The following is a 24,608-nucleotide window of genomic DNA, read 5'->3' on the forward strand; positions in this document are numbered from 1 at the left end:
TCCCAATTTCTCATGAACCCAGATAAGGAAGATTCTTTTTTAAAGATTTATTTATTTATTATTTTAGAGGAGGGAGCCGGGGAGAGAGAGAGAGAGAGAATCCTAGACTCCACATTGAACTTGAGGCCCAATATGGGGTTCAATCCCACAACCCTGAGATCATGACTTAAGCCAAAATCAAGAGTCAGAATGAGTCACCAGATGCCCCCAAATAAGAGAGATTATAACTGCCAACATCTACCATATAAAAAATGGCTTAACTTTGGAGAACATGTAAAAGCTACTCTGGTTTTGGTTATCAGAAACTTTGATGTGATCTGAGCTAATATAAAGCTTCATAATCATTTTCTTTTAGCCCTTCTCTAAGCTGTTATTTATCTACTTTCTTTCTTTCTTTCTTTCTTTCTTTCTTTCTTTCTTTCTTTCTTTCTTTCAAGATTCAACCATATCTAAAGAAGAATAGGTCATTTCATAGTTTGCAAAATGAAGTACAGCTCCAACTTTGGCAGACAAACGGTCTATCAAGAGTAAGTGACACAAAAATGTTCTACCTAGGTCTTAGCAATCCCTTAATGGGGTTGCTACCCTTATGCTCTTATTTATACTCTTAATGGTATGTAGAGGTTAACAAAACTTCAAATACAAAAGGCATGTTACAAATTCAGTATTGGCCAAAAGAAATATGTAGTGGTTTGGGGTTTGTGCTTAGAACTCTGTAATGTAATGATGAATTTTCAAACTAATCTAAAGGAGACTGAAACTGAAAATAGGATAAAGAACAAAGATTATTATAAGCAAAATAACAAAATAATAAAAAATGACTGGACCACTAGAACAGTCTATTTATTGATCTAGATAAGAAAAACCTTATGAAATACCTTAAATTTTGTCATAAAAATCTGAAGTTGACATTTACAATTTGAGGTGGTGCACAATCTTTTGAATATCACATTTTAAATTGATTACATTTTTATAGTCCCCTATAATGTAAATTCCATCGTCTCAATGAGAAATATAAAACCAAAACAAAAGTGTGGCTCAGTTGGTTAAGCAGCTGCCTTCAGCTCAGATCAAGATTCTGGGTCCTGGGATGGAGCCCCACATCGGGCTCCTGGCTCAGACGAGAGTCTGCTTCTTTCTCTCGCTCTGCCTGCTGCTCTGCTTACTTGTGTTCTCTCTCTCTGTTAAATAAATAAATAAAACCTTTAAAACAAAACAAAGTAAAAACCTACCTTTTGCAGCCCCATCCCTGACCTTTCTTTTAGGGTAAAGATACATGATACAGATTCTAACAGATAAATTTTCATGAAATTAATATAAGTAGGGGAAAAGGTAGGACATGGGACATCCATTTTGGTGCTGTAGGAATTGGCAAAAACCACGTGATTCTTTGTTCAAGATGTGGTGGCTCCAATTTCCTTACTGGTGGGAACAGTATGGTTCTGGGGTCTGTTCAGCATCTTGACCAAGTTGTTCCTGGATGTTTGTCTTAGAAACTATTTCACTAAACTTTCCAAAGATTCTGTAAACTATCTAACACCTGTAGTAAATCCTTTCTCTCTTGAACCAATCAGAGTGGATTCTGTTGTCTGCAACCCAGAACTCTGTTTAGTATAAGATCCATTATGTATGTGAGTATTTCTTGGAAAAATTTAAATGATGTCGCAGTAACAGAAAGTCTCATTTTATAAATCATGAATATTTAGAAATTTTTATGGAAAGTTTCTTTCATTAAGCACAAGTTGATTCAATGAAGATTGATATTAATATTTATTCAGATTTACCCTTTTAAATGGAGAATAAAACAAAATTAATGTTTCTATAACTAGTTTGTGAGATTCATAGATTCTTCTTAGAGTGCGATAGACAATATACATATATGGCCATATGTATACATTTATAAACATTTTGATTTTTTAAAAAAAAGATTACTTATTTATTTATTTGATAGATAGAGATCACAAGTAGGCAGAGAGACAGGCAGAGAGAGAGGAAGGGAAGCAGGCTCTCTGCCAAGCAGAAAGCCTGATGTGGGGCCTGATCCCACGACCCTGGGATCATGACCTGAGCGGAAGGCAGAGGCTTTAACCCACTGAGCCACCCAGGCGCCCCAACATTTTGATTTCTGATTGTAAAGGTATTACATCTTTCTTTTTGTATTCCTAACAAAAATACTCTAATTTTTGTATTTGTTGACTTAGAACAATTGTATGAATAGGCTTAACAAGAAAGAAATTCTTAAGAAAGATGATTTCAATAAAACTGTAAATATTTACAAATGCTTTAAGTATATGCTCCGGAAGTATAAAATTAAATGTTTTAGCATGAGAAATCCTATTTAGTATTGGCATTCCTTCACATCACTCAAGCAGGCTACTGAGGAATCATTCTGGAGTTACTTTATAATACAAAGGTAGAGTACAGGCCCCTGTGAATATTTTATAGTTTATTGTATGGGTGGGTATTCTTAAATTTTAATGCCGCAAAAGAAATGGGTAGCCCCGGAATCCTTGTGTCAATGAGATAGAGAGGAGGCTGGTGATCCAATTAGTAGAATGGGCATCTGGCAGCCAAATGATGCATTTCAAAACCTGGCTGAGAATGACTGGCCCTCATCCACCCTTTTGCAGTGTAAAGGGGAGAAGACAGGATGTGGATCCTCCTGCTCTTTCTGTGCTACTTTAAAGGCAACTGTGTCTTGAAAACCAGATTTTTTCTATTATACCACTTGTCATCCATATACTACTTCTCCATTTCACGGACTTCTCTTTCCTTTTCCATGCCATACTTCTTCTTGGCTTCACTTTCATGATTCCATGGTGGTCCTGTCGACCGTTCTATTCTTAGTTCATAGAAACCAGCCATTCTCTTGAGGATATTTTGGTGATGGGGCAATTACTTCAGCAAGTTTTAATCATTTTTCCAGTCTTCCGATTCAAGTAGTGGTTTTTCAGGTTGTTACCTGTTAACATAAACAATAGAAAGAAACACTAGAATAAACAATAGAATAGAAAGGAGTCTTCACATTTTAAGCTTGTGATTTTTTTTCCAAAGACAGTGAAAAATGTAGCATGGCAAAATTTCCTCCTTATTCTTCCCTTGGAACTAGGATCATAATTCTTTAAATAAACTTTGAACCTTATTTAAAATTTTTCCCTGTATGTTGGATACAGTCAAATATGTGCCTCTTGTGCTCCTGTGTGTCTTGCTGTATGTGCCAAAATCCCAAGGCTTTGGCTGTTCTTACACCTGGGCCACATCTCTGGATTGATTGTGCATTACAGTTCTTTATTACACCTGATCTTCTCCCAGACCTACAGGCTTGCTTACTGCTGGTCATACAAGCAGCAGATTCCTTAAGCTTAAGTTCTCCCTTGTGACCCACCGCTCTGCATACACAGGCTCCATTGGGCCCCTCATGTTGTCCTTTGGGACTTGGGCACTGGTACAACCATAATGCTACTCCCATGATTCCCTTTGCTGCAACTAATAATGTCCTTTGTCTCTGACTCAAGAGTCTTGTATCTTCTGTCAGCATCCAGGAAACTATGGCAGGCTTACTTAGTTTGAATAGTTATTCTGATGGGAGCTTTCCCGCTTTTAACTCTGCTTCTCAGCATCAGGATTATTGAAGTAGGGCAAAATCCTAATACTTTATTTGTAAAATATCTTTCTCATGAGCAATTAAAATCACTGTCATATATTATATTTTCCCCTAAAACATTTTATGAAGTATGTAGGTATAAGCTAATCCTGTTTTATAAATGAGGAAGAGATAGAGATTAAGTGATTTTCTAAGATCACTTAATTAATTCATAACACATCAAATGCTAGGCCTTCTCACTGTTCACTCGGGGCTGGGGATGTTTGCTATATATAATACTGCCATCTTCCTTCTCACTAACATTCTTTGTAATGATACCTATCTAATATAGAACATAGAATTTATAACTGGTATTCTTCAAGGAAGGAAGAAATCTTGGTAGTATAAAATTACTAACTGAAAATTGGAAATTATTTAGACTTTCTAATATTTCATAAAACATATTCTGTTCCATCATTCACAGACATTACTCATATAAAAAAACTAAATAAATAATGTTTGCTCTTAGCCTCAAATCCAGTGTTTCTTGCAGTGTAGTCCTCATCAAAATAATCTGGAGAGCCTTTTAAGAACATGGGTTGTACCCCAGACCTACCACATTAGAATTTCTAGACTATAAAGGAATCTTTTTTTTTTTAAAGATTTTATTTATTTATTTGACAGAGGGAAATCACAAGTAGGCAGAGAGGCAGGCAGAGAGAGAGGAAGGGAAACAGGCCCCCTGCTGAGCAGAGAGCCTGATGTGGGACTCGATCCCAGGACCCTGGAATCATGACCTGAGCCGAAGGCAGCAGCTTAACCCACTGAGCCACCCAGGCGTCCCAAGACTATAAAGGAATCTTGAGTATCATTTTTTTTTAAGATTTTTGTTTGTATTTATTTATTTATTTATTTATTGGTCAGAGAGAGAGAGAGAGAACACAAGCAGGCAGAGCAGCAGGCAGAGCAGAGAGAGAAGCAGGCTCCCTGCTGAGCAAGGAGCCCAGTGCGGGGCTCCATCCAGGACCCTGGGATCCTGACCTGACCTGAGGCTTTAACCCACTGAGCCACCCAGGCGCCCCGGGTATCTTTTTTTAAAATCAAATCTTGCAGGTGATTTCTTATGGTCATTAAAGTTTACCATGCATTACTACCAAGTAGAGATTGTTTCTATAAATTACAGGTGGGCACATCACCATCCTTTCGCTAAATACATACAAACAGGGGAAAGTAGCAGATTTACAAAACTGTTTATGAATATAGTACTTATGAAAAACCTTGATAAAAGGAATGCAAATTAACACCAAATTTATGTCTATTGGAAAGCCAAAACTCTTCCCTTACATCCTGAAGTTAGCAGTAGTGGCTTAAAAAATGTTTGTATTTTGTGAAATAGTAGGGTTTATCTAAGGAATTCATTTGTATGGAGATCTTCTCTTCTGTGGTTGTGCAGCACCTCCTTTTGCCTATTCATAAAGCCATTCGATATATATTCATTGAGTGCCTACTTTCTGAGCCAAGGGCCATTCTAGGTACTGATGCTACACCGTCGTGGACAAGTTGGCTACGATCCCTGCCTTCAAGGTCTGTACTAGAAGAGGATGATAATTGCTTCCTAACAAAAAGTAAAATTCTTTACAGAGGAAGATAAGAAGATTTTGTTTGCCATCGGTGACTCCAAACTTGCCATTTTGTAGAAGAAATTAAAAAAAAATTTTTTTTCAATATTTGAAGCTGAAAGTATGATTCTAAGATTAAAGACAAGTACAAAATATTTCAGTAATTGAAATGCTTAGACAAATCTTATATTTCCTTAGGGGAGAGCCAACAGATAGCCTAATATATATTCTGTCGAATAGGGGACACACAAAATTCACAAGTGATTGTTGTATGAATAGTTGACCAGCTAAATGAGAGAGTTACAAACCATGTTGCTTTGGAGGCTGAGTAGTATGAAAAAAATAAAGCATGCCCAAACAGATACTGATTAAAGGAGCTCCTTTTGAATCTTTAAAGAAATCCTAATGCTTGCAAAAAATTTTATGCAAAAGGGATGGGATATAGGACAAGAGAGCAGTTTGTTCTTTTTTTTTTTTTTTTTTTTTTAGCTGAGGGCAGATTGGATTTGAGGGTTCTTAAATCCAAAAATCCCTAAGTGTAAAGGTCTTGGGAGGTAAGAACAGTTGCTGGGATTGATTTTGGAAATGTCATTTGAGGTCAGATATGATACTGGAAACAATACTAACGAATCTGGACTTAGTTCTACAAGCAGTAGAGCTCATTGATGGTCTTTAAGTAGGAGGGAGATGGATCAGATTAACATTTAGCTAGGTGACTGGTGTGATGATATGCAGGCTGTGTTAGTAGGGAAAAGAACACAATTTGGAGGACAGTTGGGAGATCAAAGAGCAGATCTTGGAGCAAAGAGCTGGCCATGGGCATACCAATTAGAAGATGGACTCAAGGTATTTTACTGGCAATAAAGTCAATGAGAAGGGCAAAGGAGAAAGAAAAGATGTAGTTCTAATAATTTTCAATAAAAATTAAAGTGTATTTTTGCATGGCATCCCCACTGTTAAATTTATGAATCATCATTGGTGGGTCAAAAATTCCCTGGTAGACTAAACCTTGGTCAAGGAGTTAGCCAACCTGTAGCTGGCTGAACGTTCTAGTGCTAGAGGTGCTTTGGAGGCACTCTTCCAAACTATGACCCTCTGTGGACTCTGAGATCTTCCCCAGGGTTAGTGTCTGTTAGTGATAGATGGAGCCTGAGAGGTCAGCTAACAGATTGCTCATGTTGACAAAGCTAGTTAGTGGCAGAAGTGGGAGCAGAATCCTGATTTTAGTGTCCTGTTCATTTCACTCTGCTGCCTCAACTGTGTGTGGATCAAATAGAGCCACTGGTTTTTCAACTAAAGGGAAGAAAATTAGATCATCTGTACTGGTGTTTCTCATAATGTCTGTATTCATCAGTGTTCTCCAGAGAAACAGGACTAATAGGATAAATGTAGATGTATAAGAGATTTATTGTAGGAATTGGCTCATGCTATTGTGGAGGCCAGGAAATCCCACAGTCTGCTGCTTTCAGGCTGGAGAACCAGGAAAGCCAGTGGTGTAACTCACTCCAAGTGCAAAGGCCTGAGAACCAAGGGAGCCAATGGTGTAAGTGCCATCTGGAATCCAAAGGCCCAAGAATTGAGGAACTGATGGCATAAGGCCCTGTCCAAGACCCAGGGCCTGAGAACCAAGAGTGCCAATGTCCAAGGGAAGGAGAAGATAGATGTCCCAGCTCAAGCAAAGAGAGATTTTAATTTTAAAGTCATGCTACTCTTCCTTCTCTAAGATATTTCTACATTGACTCTATTACTATATCTTTTCCAATGTTTTCCAGTGTTCCAATATTACTATATCTTTTCCAATAATCATAAGATAGAGTTATAGTTTTGTATACAGTAACAATAACACCTCCCTCACTGAGCATCATGGGTCTAGGTCAGGATCTTCGTTCCAAATCTGCTGTCCTCAGAATGAAACACCCACCCCTTTTTTAAAAGATTTGTTTTTTCTTAGTAGTAAGTTGTTGGATGTGGCTAGGGTACAACATTATTATGTTTATGAATTATACTGCTCTTTTAGCACATGAAATTTTCTAGCCTAAAGACTCCTTCGATCTGGGGTTCTGTTTTGAGACTCTAGTTGGTACAGATTCATCCTGCTGGAGTTGATGGATTATCCAAAAGGAAAGTCCAGGCCAATCTTTATTTATTAATTCTGTAAGTTTAAGATTTATTTTTTTTAATCATTTGCTTAAAATGGTACATACTTGTAACTCCACAGGTTCCTAGAATTCATTGTAAGAATAATGTCAGTGCTAAAGTAATTCTAAAAGAGATGCATTTATTTTTATTTTTCAGCAAATCTGCCTCTTAAGTAATGTCAGCCAGTCTACTTCAATTTTATGTAAAACAGATGTAAAATTTCTGGCAATGAGTAAGGAAGTATTTGATGATATCCATAAGAATGATTAATATTTTAAGAAAATCCTTTTGGGAAGCCTAAATAGATTTCAAAGCCCCAAATATCGACATTGAGAATGAATACTAAGAAAAATCAAGTCTCTATATTTAAATGTTAGATCTGAATACTTTGTGCTGATGGACCAGTAGCCTTAATTAGATAACAAATCATCACTGATGTAGGGGAGGCAAAATTTTCTATCTTCTTAGGATTTTTTTTTATTTTGGGGGCAGAAAATTAAACTGACATACAACAGGTTACCTGGAGAAAAGCATATAGATTTATGTAAGGTTTATGTGATGTAGGATCCCTCACCATGACATGAAGACCCAAAGAAGTAGCAAACTTCTATAAAGTACTTTTCTGTAAGGTTAGGCAGAGACACACGATGGCGGAAAAGTCACTAAAATACAGAGGGAGACTAAGGGAAGATAAGAATTATTTTAACCAGTTCTGTTTGTACAGAATTTCTTGGCTTTGTGTCCCTGTTGAAGATTATTTCTTCATTCCTGATACAGGAAGGGTGTCGTTCACATGGGAGTTCTCATCTCCCATTTTCAGGAAGAAAAAAGGGATGTTAGAATGCTTTTCTTGCTTTCTAAGGGTCTGCTGGTTTTTTTGTTTTTTGTTTTTTGTTTTTTTTGAAGTGTCCCTAGCTCCAAATAATCCTTATGCGAAAGTGGTATATTTTGGTGTATTTAGTGGGATACATACTGTCACCCATCACAGACTAGAGGGATTTTCAGGGATTAAATGAGAATATCTTCATGAAACTATCAGATCCGTGCCTGGCAGACCAACACTCACTACACAGCGGTCTAGACTTTTATTGTTGTTAATTATAATCCAAAATAATTATGTTCTGGAGGCAGATACATATCCTTCAAATGAACGTTTTAAAAAATTGTGACTCTAAGGGCTGTTTTGCTTAGGAAAACAGTTGGCTGGTTCAGTGCTAGGTTTATCATTAGAAGTTAAAGTGCCTGTTCACGGGGCTGTTCAATGCTGCTGAAATTCTTGCTGAGATGGGAGCTGTGTGTAATTCTACTGGTTGGCAGTTGAAGGGCATTTTGTCACACAAGCCTGTGTCAAGTGGAAAGCAGTTTTTCACTTTCATTATTTTAGGGGAATGTGATTTACAAGTGTTTAACAGTTCTCATAGCAGGTTCAGGTGTGTACTATAATTTCTTTTTTATTCAAAATGTATTTCTTAGATAAATCTCATGAGTCACATAGCCTTAGTTTCAGGGTGATAATGATCTAACATTAGTGGCCTTAAGTTTTTTGTTTCTTTTTTTAAAATTTATTATTACTCAAAACAAATGGCTTCCAAAGCTATTGAGGCCATGTGTTCCTACTCTGCCTTATAAATCTTGATGTGCCAGGTACTGGAGCGGTTGCTTAGTTGATCCCTTGGGAAGCCTGAAGTGAAAGCATTGATTAGGCTCTTTTGGGCTGAGAGCCCTATTCAGCTATTTAGCTGGCAGAAAGTCTTCGTTTTTTCATTAGGGAAACTGGTGACAGCAGAATCTTGCCTGGAGATATTTATTATTATTAGTGTGGTCATAAGCACTGTCTACTGTCTCCTCACAGGTCCTCTTGGTAAGCCATTCTGGGAGCAGAGAGATGTGCTTCAGTCTGTATTTATTTAGAATATTTTAAATGGATACCTTTGTCAATGCTTATCAGATAAAGCTCATGAGATTTTCTGTATATTTGCTAAGATAAATCATTCTGTGATACGCTTCTCGAATTCAGAGTGGAATGTACTGTAATCTGATTTGAAAGCATCATGGGAAATTTCAACATTTTAGTATTGATGAATATCAATTTAATAGATGCATGCTGTGTACTTCTTTACTGAACAGGTACTGTGGGAACTTGATGGACAGCCACAATTATGGCCATAGTAAGTGCCATGTACTCAAATGTCCTATGAAAAAAAAGCATCACAAATATAGTGGTATGCAGGATGTGGTTTTCTTTTTAAATATTATATTTGATTTATTATTTATGGACTAAAAAAGAGAGGTGAGCTCCATTAACCCAGTGACCTTTATTTTTTCCCAAGAAGGATAATTGCATTCTAATGGAAATATAGGAACAGTAGGTATTATAAACACAATTCTCTCAAAGAGTGGGGCTGCTTGCTTCAGCCTCTGAAAGCATCCAACAAAGGGCTCAGCAAAAATTTATAAGCAACTCAAATTCTTTACCAAAGTAGAAAAATACTGCCAAATGTGTTAGCCTTGGGAAAATCGGATACCGCCAAATGTGTTAGCTTGGTGTTAATCTTTTATTTTCTTCAAGCATATTGTGTTCTTTTTGAAGTAATAGTTATTGGTTTCATTCAAGACTGAAATTAGAGCCTTACAGTGTCACTTGGCGTGTCTCAGAGATAGCAGTGAAGCATTCATATGTGTAAGCGCCGTGTGAATCTTGTGTGAAAATCATAAATTAAGGGCTCCCACTCTGGTCACTTTCCACAGACCTTCTGTGTTTTCTGATTTGATCACATCTTGTGCTCATTCAGGTTCCACTGGTTTTCTGTACTGTTCTTCAGCTGTTAGCAGCAAAAGAGAAAGATAAAGTTGGTGTATGTTTCTCTCACAAAGCTGAATTTCTTCAAATTTTTATAACAAGGTCCTCTGTTTTAGATGGTGCTCTTTCTCCCCTCCCCCCAACCACCTCCTCCTCCTTTCTTTTTTCTTTCTTTTTTTTTGTGTGTGTGTTGAAGTGTCATTTCATGAAATGATGTTCACTGAACTTGGTACTTGTTGCTTTAATGATCTTACTCAGCACACACAAACAAAAAAATGTCAGCTCTACTTCATATTTCTCCACCCTTAAAGTTAAAAAAAAAAAAAATTTAACTGATCTGAACATCCCCAAACCTGGAAATGAATTCCTTTGTCAAACTGTTTTGTCATTTTGAAGGCTCCAATCTCAGAGTTGGGAAATGCTTCCTCTGAACTGTTGGTTTGCTATTATTTGTTATGTTGTCTCTCCAAACAACACTGCTTAGTACTTAAGAGCCTGGGTGATAAACCCAGGCAAACAGCCTTCCAGTTTCAGTACTGCCCTTTATTTGACCTTCAGAGCCTCAGTTTCCCATCTGTGTAAACGGCAACAACAAAGCACCAATTTATGGAGGTGCTAGGACCATTAAGTGAGTTAGTATTTATCGAATGCTTAGCACCGTGGTTGGCATAGAAGGCATGTATTGGCATATATGAATTTTGCAATTGATCATGTTTTTCTTCTGTGTTTTGGTAACAGGATATTTATAAGATTTGCCCATGTCTGGCTCAGGATTGTCTGGGACATGATCGGGTGAAATCATATAGCCGGCCAGCTATTTCCCTATCTGTAGTCTCTCTTCCCTTTGACTTCCTTAGCTGTATCGTTTTCTCCATTGATTATATGCACTTAAAAAAATCCCACCAAATAATCACACAGTCTTCCTCAGAGTATAGATGTGAGGATATACAAACTCAGAATTTCTGAGGGTGGGGCTCAAAACTCTACTTTCCAATAAGCGCCCCAGGCAATACTGAAGCACACTCAAACTTGAAAATTACTGGCTAAATAGAATGTGTACTATTTTATATTGTGAGACATTTTTGTATAAAGTATAAATCAATAATGCCAAAATATAAATAAGTAAATAAATAAATATCTCACCAGCATTTGGGATTGAGGTAAGATATAAATTAATTGATTAAATCTAGAAGTTCCATTTCATGCACCAAGCATTCACCTGCCTCTTCAGGCAAAGTGTCTTCACAGTCTTCTGACTCCAGAGCTGTTTTGATTACACAGCTTGCTTGGCCACTCAGAATTCTAGAATATTATAGCTGGAAATCTAGAGGAGGTGGCTGTGGCCATGAGGCACTAGGACACTCCAGGGAACTGGCTGCCAAAGAGGTCATCAATAGAGCCAAGACCAAGCAGGAGAAGATTAGAGGAACCAACACTGTTGTCATTCACAGTATCAAACTCTGCTGTTTACTGAACACCTTTCAAAAAATAAACCAGATTTGTACTAAGTATTTTCCGTACAGTATCTCATTTAATTTTCACAATAACTCCCTTAGTTACTATTTTATCCCCCCTTCATAGATTGAATTAAGAAAGCTAAAAGATGTTAAACCAGATGTTCTTGAGACCAAGACTAATAATAGTAGAACTGGCTCTCACACCCAGAGTACCTGATCCCAACACTTCTACTCCTAACCGCCATGGTTTCCGGTCTGCTGTTAATCCCAGGGAGCCATGCAAGGAAAGGCAAAGGCCTCCCATCAAGTTCCTAAACATGGTACTGACAAGCTTGGAGAGGTAGTTGTGAAACTTCCTGACTTCCAAGATCATAAAAAAGGGCTCTTTATTCATTTGTGACAAAATTGACTGAGGAGTGGCCCATCCTGTAATATGGCACAGAAACGTGTACAAACCCAGCCTTGCGGCCTGACTCACCGTCTTAATCACAGATTTGTACACCTGCTGCTTACCTCTTGGTTGACTTTTACTGTGGGTAGAAGTATTGACTTGCTATCTTATATACCTCAAATTTGCCATACTAAAAAGTGGTGTCGGACACGGAGAAGTCAGCAGTTGGCACTCCTACGCCACCTAGCACTTGGCAGCCAAGCTCTTCTGAGCGGTAAGGGAACCCGAGCAGTGGAAGTTCATCTCAGGACAGAAGCCAGCCTCAGAAGTCAACAGCCACTGCTTATGATTCCGAGCCGGTGCGTCTGGTACCATGATGGGTGCTTTGGTCTAGCCAGGCAGTGCAGGGGTCCCAGCAGCATTCGCCATTTGGAGAAAACAAATATTGTGACAGAGACTGAGTAACCACTGGAAGCTTGAAGTCCTTGTTTTGCATTTTGAGCCCACGCATGGCAGGTTGGACCTCAAATTGAGCGGTAGTACCTGGGGTCGTGGCCTAAGAAAGTTTCAGTGGGCATTAAAATTTCACAGTTTTCTTTCACTGGTTTGGTTTGGTTTGTTGTTTGTGCAGGAACTTGGTACATCAAAACCTTTTCAGGTTTTGTTGGATGGGAGCCCTAGAAAAAAAAGTTCTAATCACCGAGAAATAGATGTTCCTTTGAGAACAGTGATTAAGCAGCATCTGATTGTTCATCCAAGGGCCAGATTTTGCAAAATCTTGTCCCCAACAAATTTAGCAAATTGAGTGATTTTTTTTTGCCTGTATTTTACAGTTACTCACAGCACACTTCCAGTTTTGCCTTTATTTCTAACTTGCTCAGCAGGAACAACTCATTGGATAGGAACAGCTTATTCAAGAAGTGTGAGGGCACTGTGGTGTGTAGTAAATACAGATTCACCATCAGAGAGAGCGGAGTTCTAATCCTGGCACTGCCACTCACTTCCTGTGGACTTGAGATAGGTGACTTAGCCTCTCAAAACCTCTGTGGGCTAATTTTTAAGTTGAGGATAATAATACTTGTCATACAGAGTGGGTGCAAATTAATTCAAGAAAGCAATCACGGTGCTTATTGAGTTCTTACCATGTTCCAGGCACTAGTCTAGCTTTTATAGATACAGTGGTGAACTTGAGCTTGCCCTCAAGGAGCTTGTGTTCAAAAGGGGGAGAACCAGGCCAACCACTGGTTACAACAAAAGGAGATGCTGGTTGAAGCATCAGGTGCATAAGGGGGAAAATAAGTAAATTGGTTTAGGTCAGTTGTTCCTGGCATTGACTATTCATTAGGAACCCCTGGAGTTAAAAACAAACAAACAAACAAACAAAATACCCATACCCTGGTCACACCATAGACTAGTTAAATCAGACTAGGGATGTATCTTGGGGACCAGTAATTTTTCAGCCCCCCAGGTGATTCTAATGTGGAGCCAGGTTTGAGAAACACTGGGTCAGGCTGTGATCAGGGGCGTTATTGGCCAAGGTCTTGAGGCTGAAGCATGTAGCATGATCCAGAATTGGCCATGTGTAAAGAGAAGGGAACTGCATGGAGAACAAGAAGAAGGGGCGTGTGTATGTGTGTGTGTGTGTGTGTGTGTGTGTGTGTGTGTGTAAAGCTGCAAGGGAAAAAGAATGTGATACATTCTGGGGAAATGCAAATAATTCTGTGTGGATTGAACATGGAGCACTAGAGGAGTAGAGCAGGAGATGTTAGCTGGGGCCAGAACACAAGGGTCTTTGAATTAACTTCTTAAGAAATGGCTTGTGTAAAGGGATCCGCACTGGCACATAACAGGCCTTCAGTAAATGATAATGATGGCTATTATTAGTAGAGGCTTGCGTACTTAGAATCATTTACTTGTGGTGTGGCAAGGGTCAGTCTAAATATGTTCGCTCAAGGGTCTTAATGGAAGATTAATTCTCAGAACATTTCAATATACTGGCCATGCGAGTGGGAAGGGGAGGTTGCTGTCTGGATTGCTGGTTTTGCTCCCTTCAAATTGGGCCTTCAGAGTCTAGTGAGTAATTTCTCCCTGAATATGTGTGTGTGTGTGTGTGTGTGTGTGTGTGGTAAAATATACATAGCATAAAATTTATCATTTTAACGATGTTTAAGTGTATAGTTGAGTGGTATTAAGTACATGCGTGCTGTTGTGCAACCATCACCTCTGTCCTTCTCCAGAACTTTTTCTTCATCCCCAGATGAAACTCGGTACCATTAAACACGAACTCCCCATTCCCGCCCTTCCTTCCCGCAGCCCTGGCCCCCTGTATTCTATTTTCCATCTCTGTGGATTTGATTCTTCCAGGTATCTCCTCTGAGTGGAATCATACAGTATTCGTCTTTTTGTGTCTGGCTTATTGTACTCACATAATGTCCTCACTAGGTTTTAAAAGTCTTAGTCTCCTTTTCCTAAGGCCTTAGGTCTTTGGTTTGGACCTTTAACTCTGACATTTTAAACGCATACAAACAGCTTTGATGTTAGGGAATTCATAACATTTCAATACGGCATAAGAGAAGATGACAGAGCTGCATCCGGTTGTGCCCAGGGCCTGTCCAGAATCCCTGACAAAGGCGTGAACGTCCTGGGTTATCTGCTGTGGTTTATCACACTCTGTTCCCTCAGGCAACAAGCCCAACAAAAAGGTGGTCATTTACTCACCTTTTCATGGGTTGTTTTTCTCTCTTTCTGTTCATTCAGGGGCAGTCAGATGTCTCTTTTCTTCAGGCTAGAGAGTAAATATAAATAGGAAATGATTTTTAAATCTCAATTCATCTTTATATTAAACCATGTTTGTTTGCAAAATTCTTGGGAGCTTCTCATGTGTAATCCAAAACTAGCCCCCATACACACAGAGCGCAGGAAGACTGAAGAAAGAGGTAGGTCCCACCAGATTGGCTGGTGGCTGGTTTAATGAGCAAGAGAACTTACATACGAGACCTGTCTTGGGTGGTCTCAAGATGAGTAGATCTCCATACCTGTCTGCCAGTTCTTAAAAGTTTACATAAAGGCCTTAAATGGGTGCAGTCACAAATATTCAACACCATGTCACTGTCTCAAGGCTAGATGCCCTTGGAGGAGCTTCTGGAAGCAGGAAAGGCAAGCAGAATGCACATTCTGAGCACAGGGGACTGGTGAGGAATCTGATTGCTCTGGTCCAGCTCATAGGTCACATCCTCTCAATGACCTCTCCCAGCAAAGCGTTAACAACTTGAGTCTTCACAGCCTTGTATTACAATGAGCAGACCAATCACATGACTGACATACATTCATAGTTCTCTCTGCATCCAGAAATTTTTATGAGTAGCTGTTCCAAAGGATGGAAACCACTTGGCATAACAGTCCTATGAAAAGTCATCACATCTCACTCAGCAGCTTAATCTGGAAAGAACCTAAATTCTTCTCCCTACTTCCTTATCTCCCTTCTTTTCTTAAATTTTTATTTATTCAAAAAAAAAAAAAAAAAAACTCTTGAGTTCCTGATACATGTCAGGAAGTGCATTAGGGCCCACAACAGACAAAACAGATATGGTGTCTACTCTTACACAATCTAATGTGTTTAATTGGATATTGATTTATATAGTTGATTTCTGGTTCAGAGAGTCACTAGTGCTAAATTCACAGGATATGAAGTGGATCATATATTCTTACTTTTTTTTTTTTTTTAACATGTGGTTGTGGAGCCACTTAAGGGGGTGCTAACCAACTGGCTGCCAAGCTGCCCTACAAGGTTGTAAAATTTCTGTTGTCCATGTCTGATGTTTGACTTGGAGTTCTAGAAGTTTCTATTCCAGTACCTCATGATGCACCTCCTAAGACAAGAGAAGAGGATAGACTGATGTTAACCAAGAGAATGGTGTACATCTGAATGTTGATTTATCAATTTAATGGGGGAATATCCCTTTTCAGTCACTAAAATATTCATTTTTATCATTTAATGAATCATTCCCATATTGGGGTGAATGAAAGGCTGAATGTATAGTCAGAGGGATGCTAAGTGAAGACAAAATTGAAGTAATGTTATGTAAATAGTCTTGAGGGATCTTTTATCCAGGCCAAGGGGATACCTGGTATAAATCCAAGTCCTGTGGCTGAGAGTACCTCTAGAGCTAACAAGTCGTATTGTACAGATGCTGGGTTCTGAGTGACACATTCTTTCATCATGTATGCCAGTATTACCAACATTGACTTACAGTCAGATTATACTCTTTAAAAAAATTTTTTTTAATTTTTATTTCTTTCTTTGACAGAGAGAGTGAGAGAGCACAAGTAGGGGGAGGAAAGGGGGAGTGAGAAGCATACACCCTCTGAACAGAGAGCCCAATGCGGGACTCAATCCCAGGACGCTGGGATCATGACCTGAGCCGAAGGCAGATGCTTAACCATCTGAGCCACCCAGGCGCCCAGATCATACTCTTAACTTAGCCATTCTGACTCTTTAAAGTGATTTTGCTTATTTCTGATCTCATCCATAATGAATCATGATGACTGGCCAAACTCTTAGGATTCTTGAACTTTTCTTGTACCCCCTCTAATCAAATTGTTCTCTTTGCTTCCGTCTATCACTGCATTCCAAAAGGTGCTCTATTTAAAAAAAGAAAGAAACATTATCTTTAAATAATCCATGGGTTTTTCTTCAGTTAGGCCCTTCTAGTTTTTCATCTGTTTAATCCATGTCTATCTACTGTGTTTGCCTACTGACTAAATTTTAGGGAAGTGCTTTGAATGGAATGCAGACCCAAGCTTTCAGAGAAAGAAAATCTGGTTATCAATCATGACCTAGACTCCAATGGCTTAGTTTGGAATAATATCCATAATGCTATTTTTTGCTCTTTCCTCACTTCCTCAGGGATCTCGCTGTGCTCTGTGACTGGGTCTGTTTCCCTGGTTCTGGATTCTAGTCTCCTGTCTTTCCCCATGGGTCCATTCTAGAAGCATCTTGACTTGGCCTTTTTGAGTTGTAACCATCTTGGATTTATGTGAATTTATGAGAGTCTTTGAAATGTGAGAAGGTAGGCAGCTATCTGCTTTACCTGTGCTAAATCTTGGCCTTTGTTCAGATGGCTACTCTTTATATTTTTAAAATAATGCCTACTTAAACTTCCTACCCTTACATGATATCCCTGATAATTTTATATTATTTTTCATAGCTGCACAGAATGGAACTTCTTTTTTTCATGGACTCCTGATAGTGACCCCATGCCCCTGGACCTCATCATCCGTCTGCTGCCATCTGTTGGTATGTGCAAGCTACAGAGTTGACCTGTTCACACTTCCCTGCCAGGAACCTCGTGTGTTGGTATCACCTTTGTCATCACTTTTGTTATTGCTTACTTCAGGGAAATTAATGTGCTGGCTAGTGACATTTTCACTTCCCATTTTAGGACTTTTGGGTGTGATGTGTTTTTAAAAAGCCTATCCAGTATATTAATAATGGACAAGGGATGGCGTCATGCAAGCACACAGGGCCTTGAAGACCAAGGTCTCAGGGGATTCAGAAGAGCAAATTATAGAGTACATTTTATGACTTGGAAAGGGAACAGATACTATAATGAATTTTTAAGTTAGCAATTTGTTTAGTCTCCTGAGGCCCTGGCAGCTTGCTGAGGTTATGGGGGTAAAAGCACCTGCAGAGAGGAATTTCTCAGTCAGAACCAACATTTAAAGTAGTGGTGTGTTAATGCTTAAAAAGAAGTCCTGCATACATTTTTTATAACTTCTAGCGTTTGCAGCTGGATCTAATGAAGGACGCTCCGAGAAGTTGAGCCAGCTTGCCATTGTCCAGGCTCCACTTTACATTATTTATGTTCTTTCCAATACAGCCTACGGCACATTCTTAAATTAAAGACAGCTTTGCTAAAAGTACTGGGGCCTGAATGGAGGCATGTGGCAAATGTCATGGAGTCTCTACCTTTTTTTTTTTTTTAAACCCTGCTGTTCTTATTTAGGAATACTCAGTGATTTAACTTAAAATTAGGCACATTTTTGAAGGATTCTGATTTCATGGGGCTGCTCTTCAAGTGAGGAACTATTAGGTGATTAGTGTTTGATTGAATGTTCAAAGAGGAACGTTTCTATTGCAGTGTCAAGTGGAGATGTGTCATAAAGAATTGGATCAGAGCTCAAAGGTAAATTGAAGATTCCATGAATTTTTATGATCTAGGCACAGAGTAATTTAAGTTTAAAAAGAGAAACCAAGTATTTTGGCACTCTTCAGCAATAGGCTAACGAGGTTATGACCTAAATTCAAATGTAGTCCTGTAGACCATTGTTTTCTATGGCACCAGAAATCTGGAAATAAGAAATTTATATTCTGGAGTTCCCAGGGGGCTTGAGTTGCAAATGCAGACCTATTAACATTGTTGCCCAAATCATGGGAAACCTTGGCCTCCATTTTATCCCCTCCTGAAACATTTCTTCTTATTTCAGGCATCCCCAAGGTGGTGTCTGCTTGTGTTCAGAAGTTTATGCACGCACATTTTTCTCTTGCTTCTTCACCGAGCTCCTTCTGCTGCCCTGGGAGCATTGCTGGGCATAGGGCTGGTTCTACAGGGTGGTCTCTCAGTCTGTTGTGGGATGTAAAGGGCTTCCTCTCCATGCCCTTCAGGTTCATGGTTAGACCTTCTCTTCATCACAGTTTGAAATCAGAGCCGTGTGCTATGAAGGGGGCAGTCTCTACCCCATTCCACTTCTCTCCTTGTCTTCCTCTTCTGGGTACCCTCCTAACCTGGAAAAGAATAGCTTTTTCTTCCATCAGAGAATGATCTTTTTGATGACTAATTCGGTGCAGATTGCTTTTCACAAAGATCTCTAGGCCACCAGTTCTGCAAACTAGATTGCAGACAATTTAGTTCGGATCCGGGACCCCCTGCTGCAAATGCAGTTTTACTTGAAAAACAGGAAATGTAAGGAGCTGCGGGAGAACACTCGTCAGTGCAATAGTGAATGTTCAGACAAGCTTAAATGACAAACAGGAACATGTTCTGAGAAACATGAGTACCTTTTGATTGACCTTTGAGATTTTCTGCTGGCCACGATAGACCCTTATTTGGTTATTCTCCATTCCTTTGTGCTACAACTGCACATATAGAAAAGATAAAGATGGAAGAAACTGAAAAATGGAACATTCAGTATTTCTGCTCTAAAGAAATAACTCCTAGAAAATAATCTATCATAAGTAACTCCTTTTCCCGTGTGTATTCTTTCTCTCTCTCTGTACATATACATACAGTCCTTCTGTATGTTGTGTAATGGATCTTGCTTTTTCTCACTTTATTGGCATACATAGGTATACCTCATTTTTTACAGGTATATTGTATGATATATCGTTGTATTATAGTCTCATCAACTAGCCATTCATTTGTGGACATTAGAATTATGAAATATTATATTTACAAATAAAACAGTGTCACATAATTATCTGTTATAAGTAACAATTGAATGCCCACCAATGTCACTGTGCATTTTTTACCAGACTCAAGTCTGAATACTTTCTGTTCTGATGATACTCATCAATGTTCACATCAGGAAAGAACCCTGAAGAAGGATCTTGTTTATACTTATTCTGTCTAAGTAAATCATTTCTGTGTTTTAAGTCTAGATTCACTAAGTCATTAGTGTTCAGGTGTAGTCAAGACCATAAGTTCACTTCAAAACTTGCTTGGGATTTTGCAGTTTTACAGTTCATAGCAAGAAAGAGGCCAATTCAATACTTTCTAATAACGAATATTTTAAATCACTGTCCTATTTAGGAGGGAAATGATTATTCTTTGTTATACAATAGAAGCAGAACTATGGTGAATTAATTTTCTAATTCTTTTTTTCCACTCTGTTGTGCCTGTACTGCTAGCCCCTCCCTAACTCTGGACATGAAAAATGCCTCATACTCGCTTCCAACATGGGCCATCACCACCCCGGTCAGCAGGAGAGGAATGTGGTTCTGTAACCCCATATTGTTCAACCTAATGCGGATACCAGGCCTCCCTGTGGGCTCATCAGGATTAATCCTATTGTGCCTCACATACCCGAGAAGGCCACATCCCCATGCTTCCATATTGCCTATAGTCTCTGTTACTGTTCTCTACCTCCACTCATCAGACCCAATTTCTTCCTCTTCCCCAACCTCCCACACTCTTCCCCAGGCCATTTGGAATTTATGGGCTGTCACAGCAAACCCTCCAGATCCCCAGCTACTGCTCAGAATGTCCTCATCACTTGCTTTACCTAACTAAAACCTGGGTGTTTGCTACGGATATTACCTCCCTGCAGTCCTCTCCAATCGGGAAGCAGCTTATTATCGATATTCTCTTATCATTGTCATTATTACTATCCATAATGCAAGCACTAGAGGCCCTGGAGATTGGGGTGAGTGTCCGTCTCGCACCCCGTTCATCTCGCTTCCTTCTTCCTTCAAACACCCAGCTCCTTCGGACTTTATGCCTTCAGACTTCACCACCCCTCGGTGTTGCTGTATCTGCAGCCTGTAGACCCTCCTCATTCATGGCTGACCAGCCTGCCTCACTGTCCTCCTGTCACAAGTCCCTGGCATCTTTTCTGGAGGTTTTTGCCTCCAGCATCTTGGCTTCTTTGAGCCTGGATTGTTCTTTCTGCCTCAGCCACCACTCCTGCTGTCTACACTTCGGCATTCCTGGTATCCATAACTGGACTAGGTCCACATCTTGACTTCGAGTTCCCGCCTCTGGACCAGCATCTCCCATGCTTCCTGCCTGCCTGTTCTAGTCCTTGCAACCAGCAGTCCCTCAGGCGTCTGGCCCTTTAATTCATTGACCTTTCTCTCATTTTTTTTTCTTTAACTATTATTGTTCCTGCTTTTATTGTTGGTTCCCTCCATATTCAGCTGAGGACCTCCATTCTCACTAGAATCACACCCCTTCAGATATCTGCTCGCTCTTCTGTCTCCCTCCCTCTCTCAAGCCTGAGCCTGAACAGCTAAATAATGTGGAGAAAAAGCACTCAAGCGTGTTAGCCAGCCTCTCTTTAAATTCTTGGCTACTGCACCATAATGTATTTTATTTCCTCAGTATATTAGCTTCCTCCCTCCCTAATGTGACCATTTCAATTCCTTTCCTCTCTCCTAAACTCTTCTCCTCACTTAGATTCATTTGATAATCTTGCCCCGTGTACTGCTTCATAAAGACACAAGATGAAGCAGGAAGCCCCTCTTCATCATCGCCAGTCCGGCAGAGAGCTTCCCTCTCTCTGTAACTCGAGTTTCCCTTTCACTCCATCTCTGCGGATGAAGCATCCCCGAGAGTATTGAAAACACCGGTCTGTCCTCTGGTACCGGGCTCCTGTCCCCTCGCACTTCTTGGGGACAGGGCTCCCACAGTACTTTGTCTTTGTGGCTCAGTACAGGGGCCATGAGACAGACTTGCCTGGGCATGAGTCTCGGCTCTGCCACCTCCCAGGTGTATGATGGGACATCCGTCTTCTTCAGCTGACCCTTCTGTTAAGGTTATCGACTTCCCAGCATCATGCAGATTAAAAGGGAGGATTTAGTGACCTGCTTAGGACAGGGCGAGGCTCACAGCGAAGGCTGTGTCTGCCTGAGCTGGCCCTGGCACAGCTCTAGAATGGAAGGAATTTGTTGTGTTCGAGGAAGAGAAAAGTGACCCATAGGTCACTGGGTGAGGTCACTGGTGAGATGTCAGAAAATGAGTTAATAGCCCCAATGTGTGTGTATATGTGTGTGGGGGGGGTCTCTCTCTCTCTCTCTCTCTCTCACACACACACACACACACACACACACATACACACACACACGTTCATGTCCTTTCCTTTGACATATCACTGCAATTCCTCTCGGAAGTCGATCTCCCTACCTTTGGAATCTGCCCCTGCCTCTCCTGGATCCTTCCCTGCAGCATGCAGACTGCTCTGGTCATTTCGGGTCTTCAACAAACAGATAAATAGACTCTTCCCTTCTGGTCACATTTCCCCAGCCCCACCCACTACCCGGTCATTTCTCTGCTCCTCCAAACAACGAAGTTTCTCAATTCCATCCGCTTCTCTTTTCCTTCAATTCTCTTGTTTTAGTCCAAGCCTCTCTAACCTGGATGGCTGCAGCAGTTTTAGGATCCATTCATTGTAAATCAGATAATGCCACTGCACTCCTTAAACACCTCTCCCAGGAGCAGCACAGACACTTTTTCTGGCAAACAAAGCCCTTCACCATCAGTATTGGTTAGATACTGCCAGGGTGATACTGAAGAACAAACCGCCCTAAAAAATCTAGCTTAAAACGACTCTTTTCTAATGGATCTGCTGGTCATCCAGGGCCGCTCTGTTGATCCGGCTGGTTGGCTTCTGCATGTTCACGTCGGCTGGCGGCTGGCTGACCCAGGCCGCATGGATGGGCCGTCTCTGCTTCGTGCTGCAGCCTTGCTTCCAGCCGTTCTGCTCCATGGGCCTCTCTTCCTCTTCCTGGCACAGTCACCAACAGGCAGTGGTGGCACAAGAGGACAGACCTAAGCACTTAGCACAACTGACATCCCACCAACCAAAGACAACTGTGGGGCAGATTCCAAAGGTAGGGAGATCGACTTCCGAGAGGAATTGCAGTGATATGTCAAAGGAAAGGACATGAACGTGTGTGTGTGTGTGTGTGTGAGAGAGAGAGAGAGAGAGACCCCACACACACACACATATACACACACATTGGAGCTAATAACTCATTTTCTGACATCTCACCAGTGACCTCACCCAGTGACCTATGGGTCACTTTTCTCTTCCTCGAACACAACAAATTCCTTCCATTCTAGAGCTGTTTGCACTATGTTACCCTGTGCTATAAATTTGCTGGTTGCTTTAGCATTAAAGTTTGCTTTCCAGAGGATTCCAGCGACATGACAGCTATTCCTTTTCTTCATTTTTTTAAGCCATTAATTTCATTTTGGATGATCTATACCCTTAGAGCATTCATTGACTTAAGGATAGATCTGAAAGCCTTTCAGATTCACTATCAAGTCAATAAAACACTTTTATTTTCCTCTAAGACCATGAAACCTGCCAAAAGATGAAAAACAAATTAAATTGCTCTCCATTTGCTCAACAGGAGTAACGGGCTGTAGGTGGAGCTCTAAGGAAAAAAGCAAATTCACTGGAATTTTAGAATTCGGGACTTGAGAGGACTTGGATTTTGTGAGCCCCAGAATTTCACAGATGTGATTGTCTCAGCGTTCGTAAGCTAATTTTGTTTTTCTTTATTCAGATGACCACATATTTAGCAGTCGTTTAGGTGCTAGAGTGCCTGCCAGGCCGCTTGTGGGGTGTCCTGTGACCCTGAGGAGCAAAGTGGGCAAGGACAGAGGGGGTGGGGCTGGGGGCTGGCCCCGGAGGTGCTTCCATGCAGTTTCACGGATGGAAAGGCCTCATGGAGGTGGAGTTCAAGATGTTGTACTTTGTGCTTCTGAGGGAAGAAGGAAAGGAGAGGGGTTTGGGGCCTGGGGAACAAGGCATGCTGCTTCCTTACTCTCCTGGCTTAGGGAAGGCAGCCACCTTCCTGGTAAAGGAAAGGGGAGTGCTTATAGCAGCACTTGGTGGATCCAGGCCAGATAGCAGGGGTGTGTATGTGTGTGTGTGTGTGTGTGCGCGTGTGTGTGTGTGTGTGTGCGTGTGTGTGTGTGTGTGTGTGGTCTCCCCTCCCCATCCCCTCTCCTGCACATTTGGGTGCCAAATAATCATCACAATCATGATTAACATAACAGTAGCTAGCCTAATCGAGGGCTTTCTGCAGGTCAGATAATATGAAAAATGCTTTACCCCTGAACCCATTTGACCCTTACGCTAATAACTCTTGGCAGTAAGTACTACTATGATTTCTATTTTAAAAGATCAAGTAATGGAGGAGTAGAGTTTTCAAAGGACTGACAAGTGATACAGCCAGATTTATGCTCAGGTCCGTCTGGTGGTGGCACCCATGGGCTTCACCGCCATACCACACTGCCCAGAGCAGAGGGTGAGGAGTCCAGCTAAGAAGCGGCAGGGCCGCGCCAGCACTGTGGGCAGGGAAGTCAGCGTCGCACCTGCGAAACCAGCCTGGGGAAGCGTCCCCTAGGAGCCAAGAGATGCCGTCTACAAGCTGCTACTGTCTGCATTTCACCCACGGTGGGAGGGAAAGGTGTCGTGACTGGGGTAACCAGAAGCGAAGATCTACATATGATTGTGGCAGAAGCAGGGAGCATGTTGACATCGGGGTCAGGAAAAATCTAAGGGTCATCCAGGGCCCCTGTTGGAGACCAAAGAGTTTAACATGCTTGAAAGCCCTTTGAGTTTCATCAGCTAGGAAGCTCGCATATGCATGTTATTTATTAGCATTATTCAGAAGGGTTCATTGGAGCAGGCACCCTGCCTTCTTGCTGTGTAACACTTCGGTCACTCTCCGGAGACGTAGCTGCACTCTGGTGGAGGCTCAGATGACCAGGCTTCACTCTCCTGGTGGGCCTCCTCACGTCCCATGGCAGCTCTGTCCTGTTGGTCATCACCACACTGGCCTCACCCACCCACTTCATCCCAGGCAACAGCAGAGAATGCGATGAACTAG

General features: G+C 40.8%; 1 protein-coding gene across 3 annotated transcripts in view; it reads left to right on the forward strand.

Annotated features, from left to right (window-relative positions):
* NMU (neuromedin U) overlaps positions 1-24,608 on the forward strand; it is a 179,816-nt gene that overhangs the window by 14,905 nt on the left and 140,303 nt on the right. For 2 of the 3 annotated variants that reach the window (XM_082728667.1, XM_082728665.1), the window contains one exon: positions 17,197-17,285. The exons of the other annotated variant lie outside the window; for it this stretch is intronic. In XM_082728667.1, the coding sequence (XP_082584793.1) occupies positions 17,246-17,285 (40 nt within the window). In that variant the 5' untranslated portion in view covers positions 17,197-17,245. The remainder of the gene's footprint in view (positions 1-17,196; positions 17,286-24,608) is intronic. 3 annotated transcript variants of the gene reach the window in all.

This window comes from Mustela nivalis (genome assembly GCF_964662115.1).
Source record: "Mustela nivalis genome assembly, chromosome: 4".
Lineage (NCBI taxonomy): Eukaryota > Metazoa > Chordata > Mammalia > Carnivora > Mustelidae > Mustela > Mustela nivalis.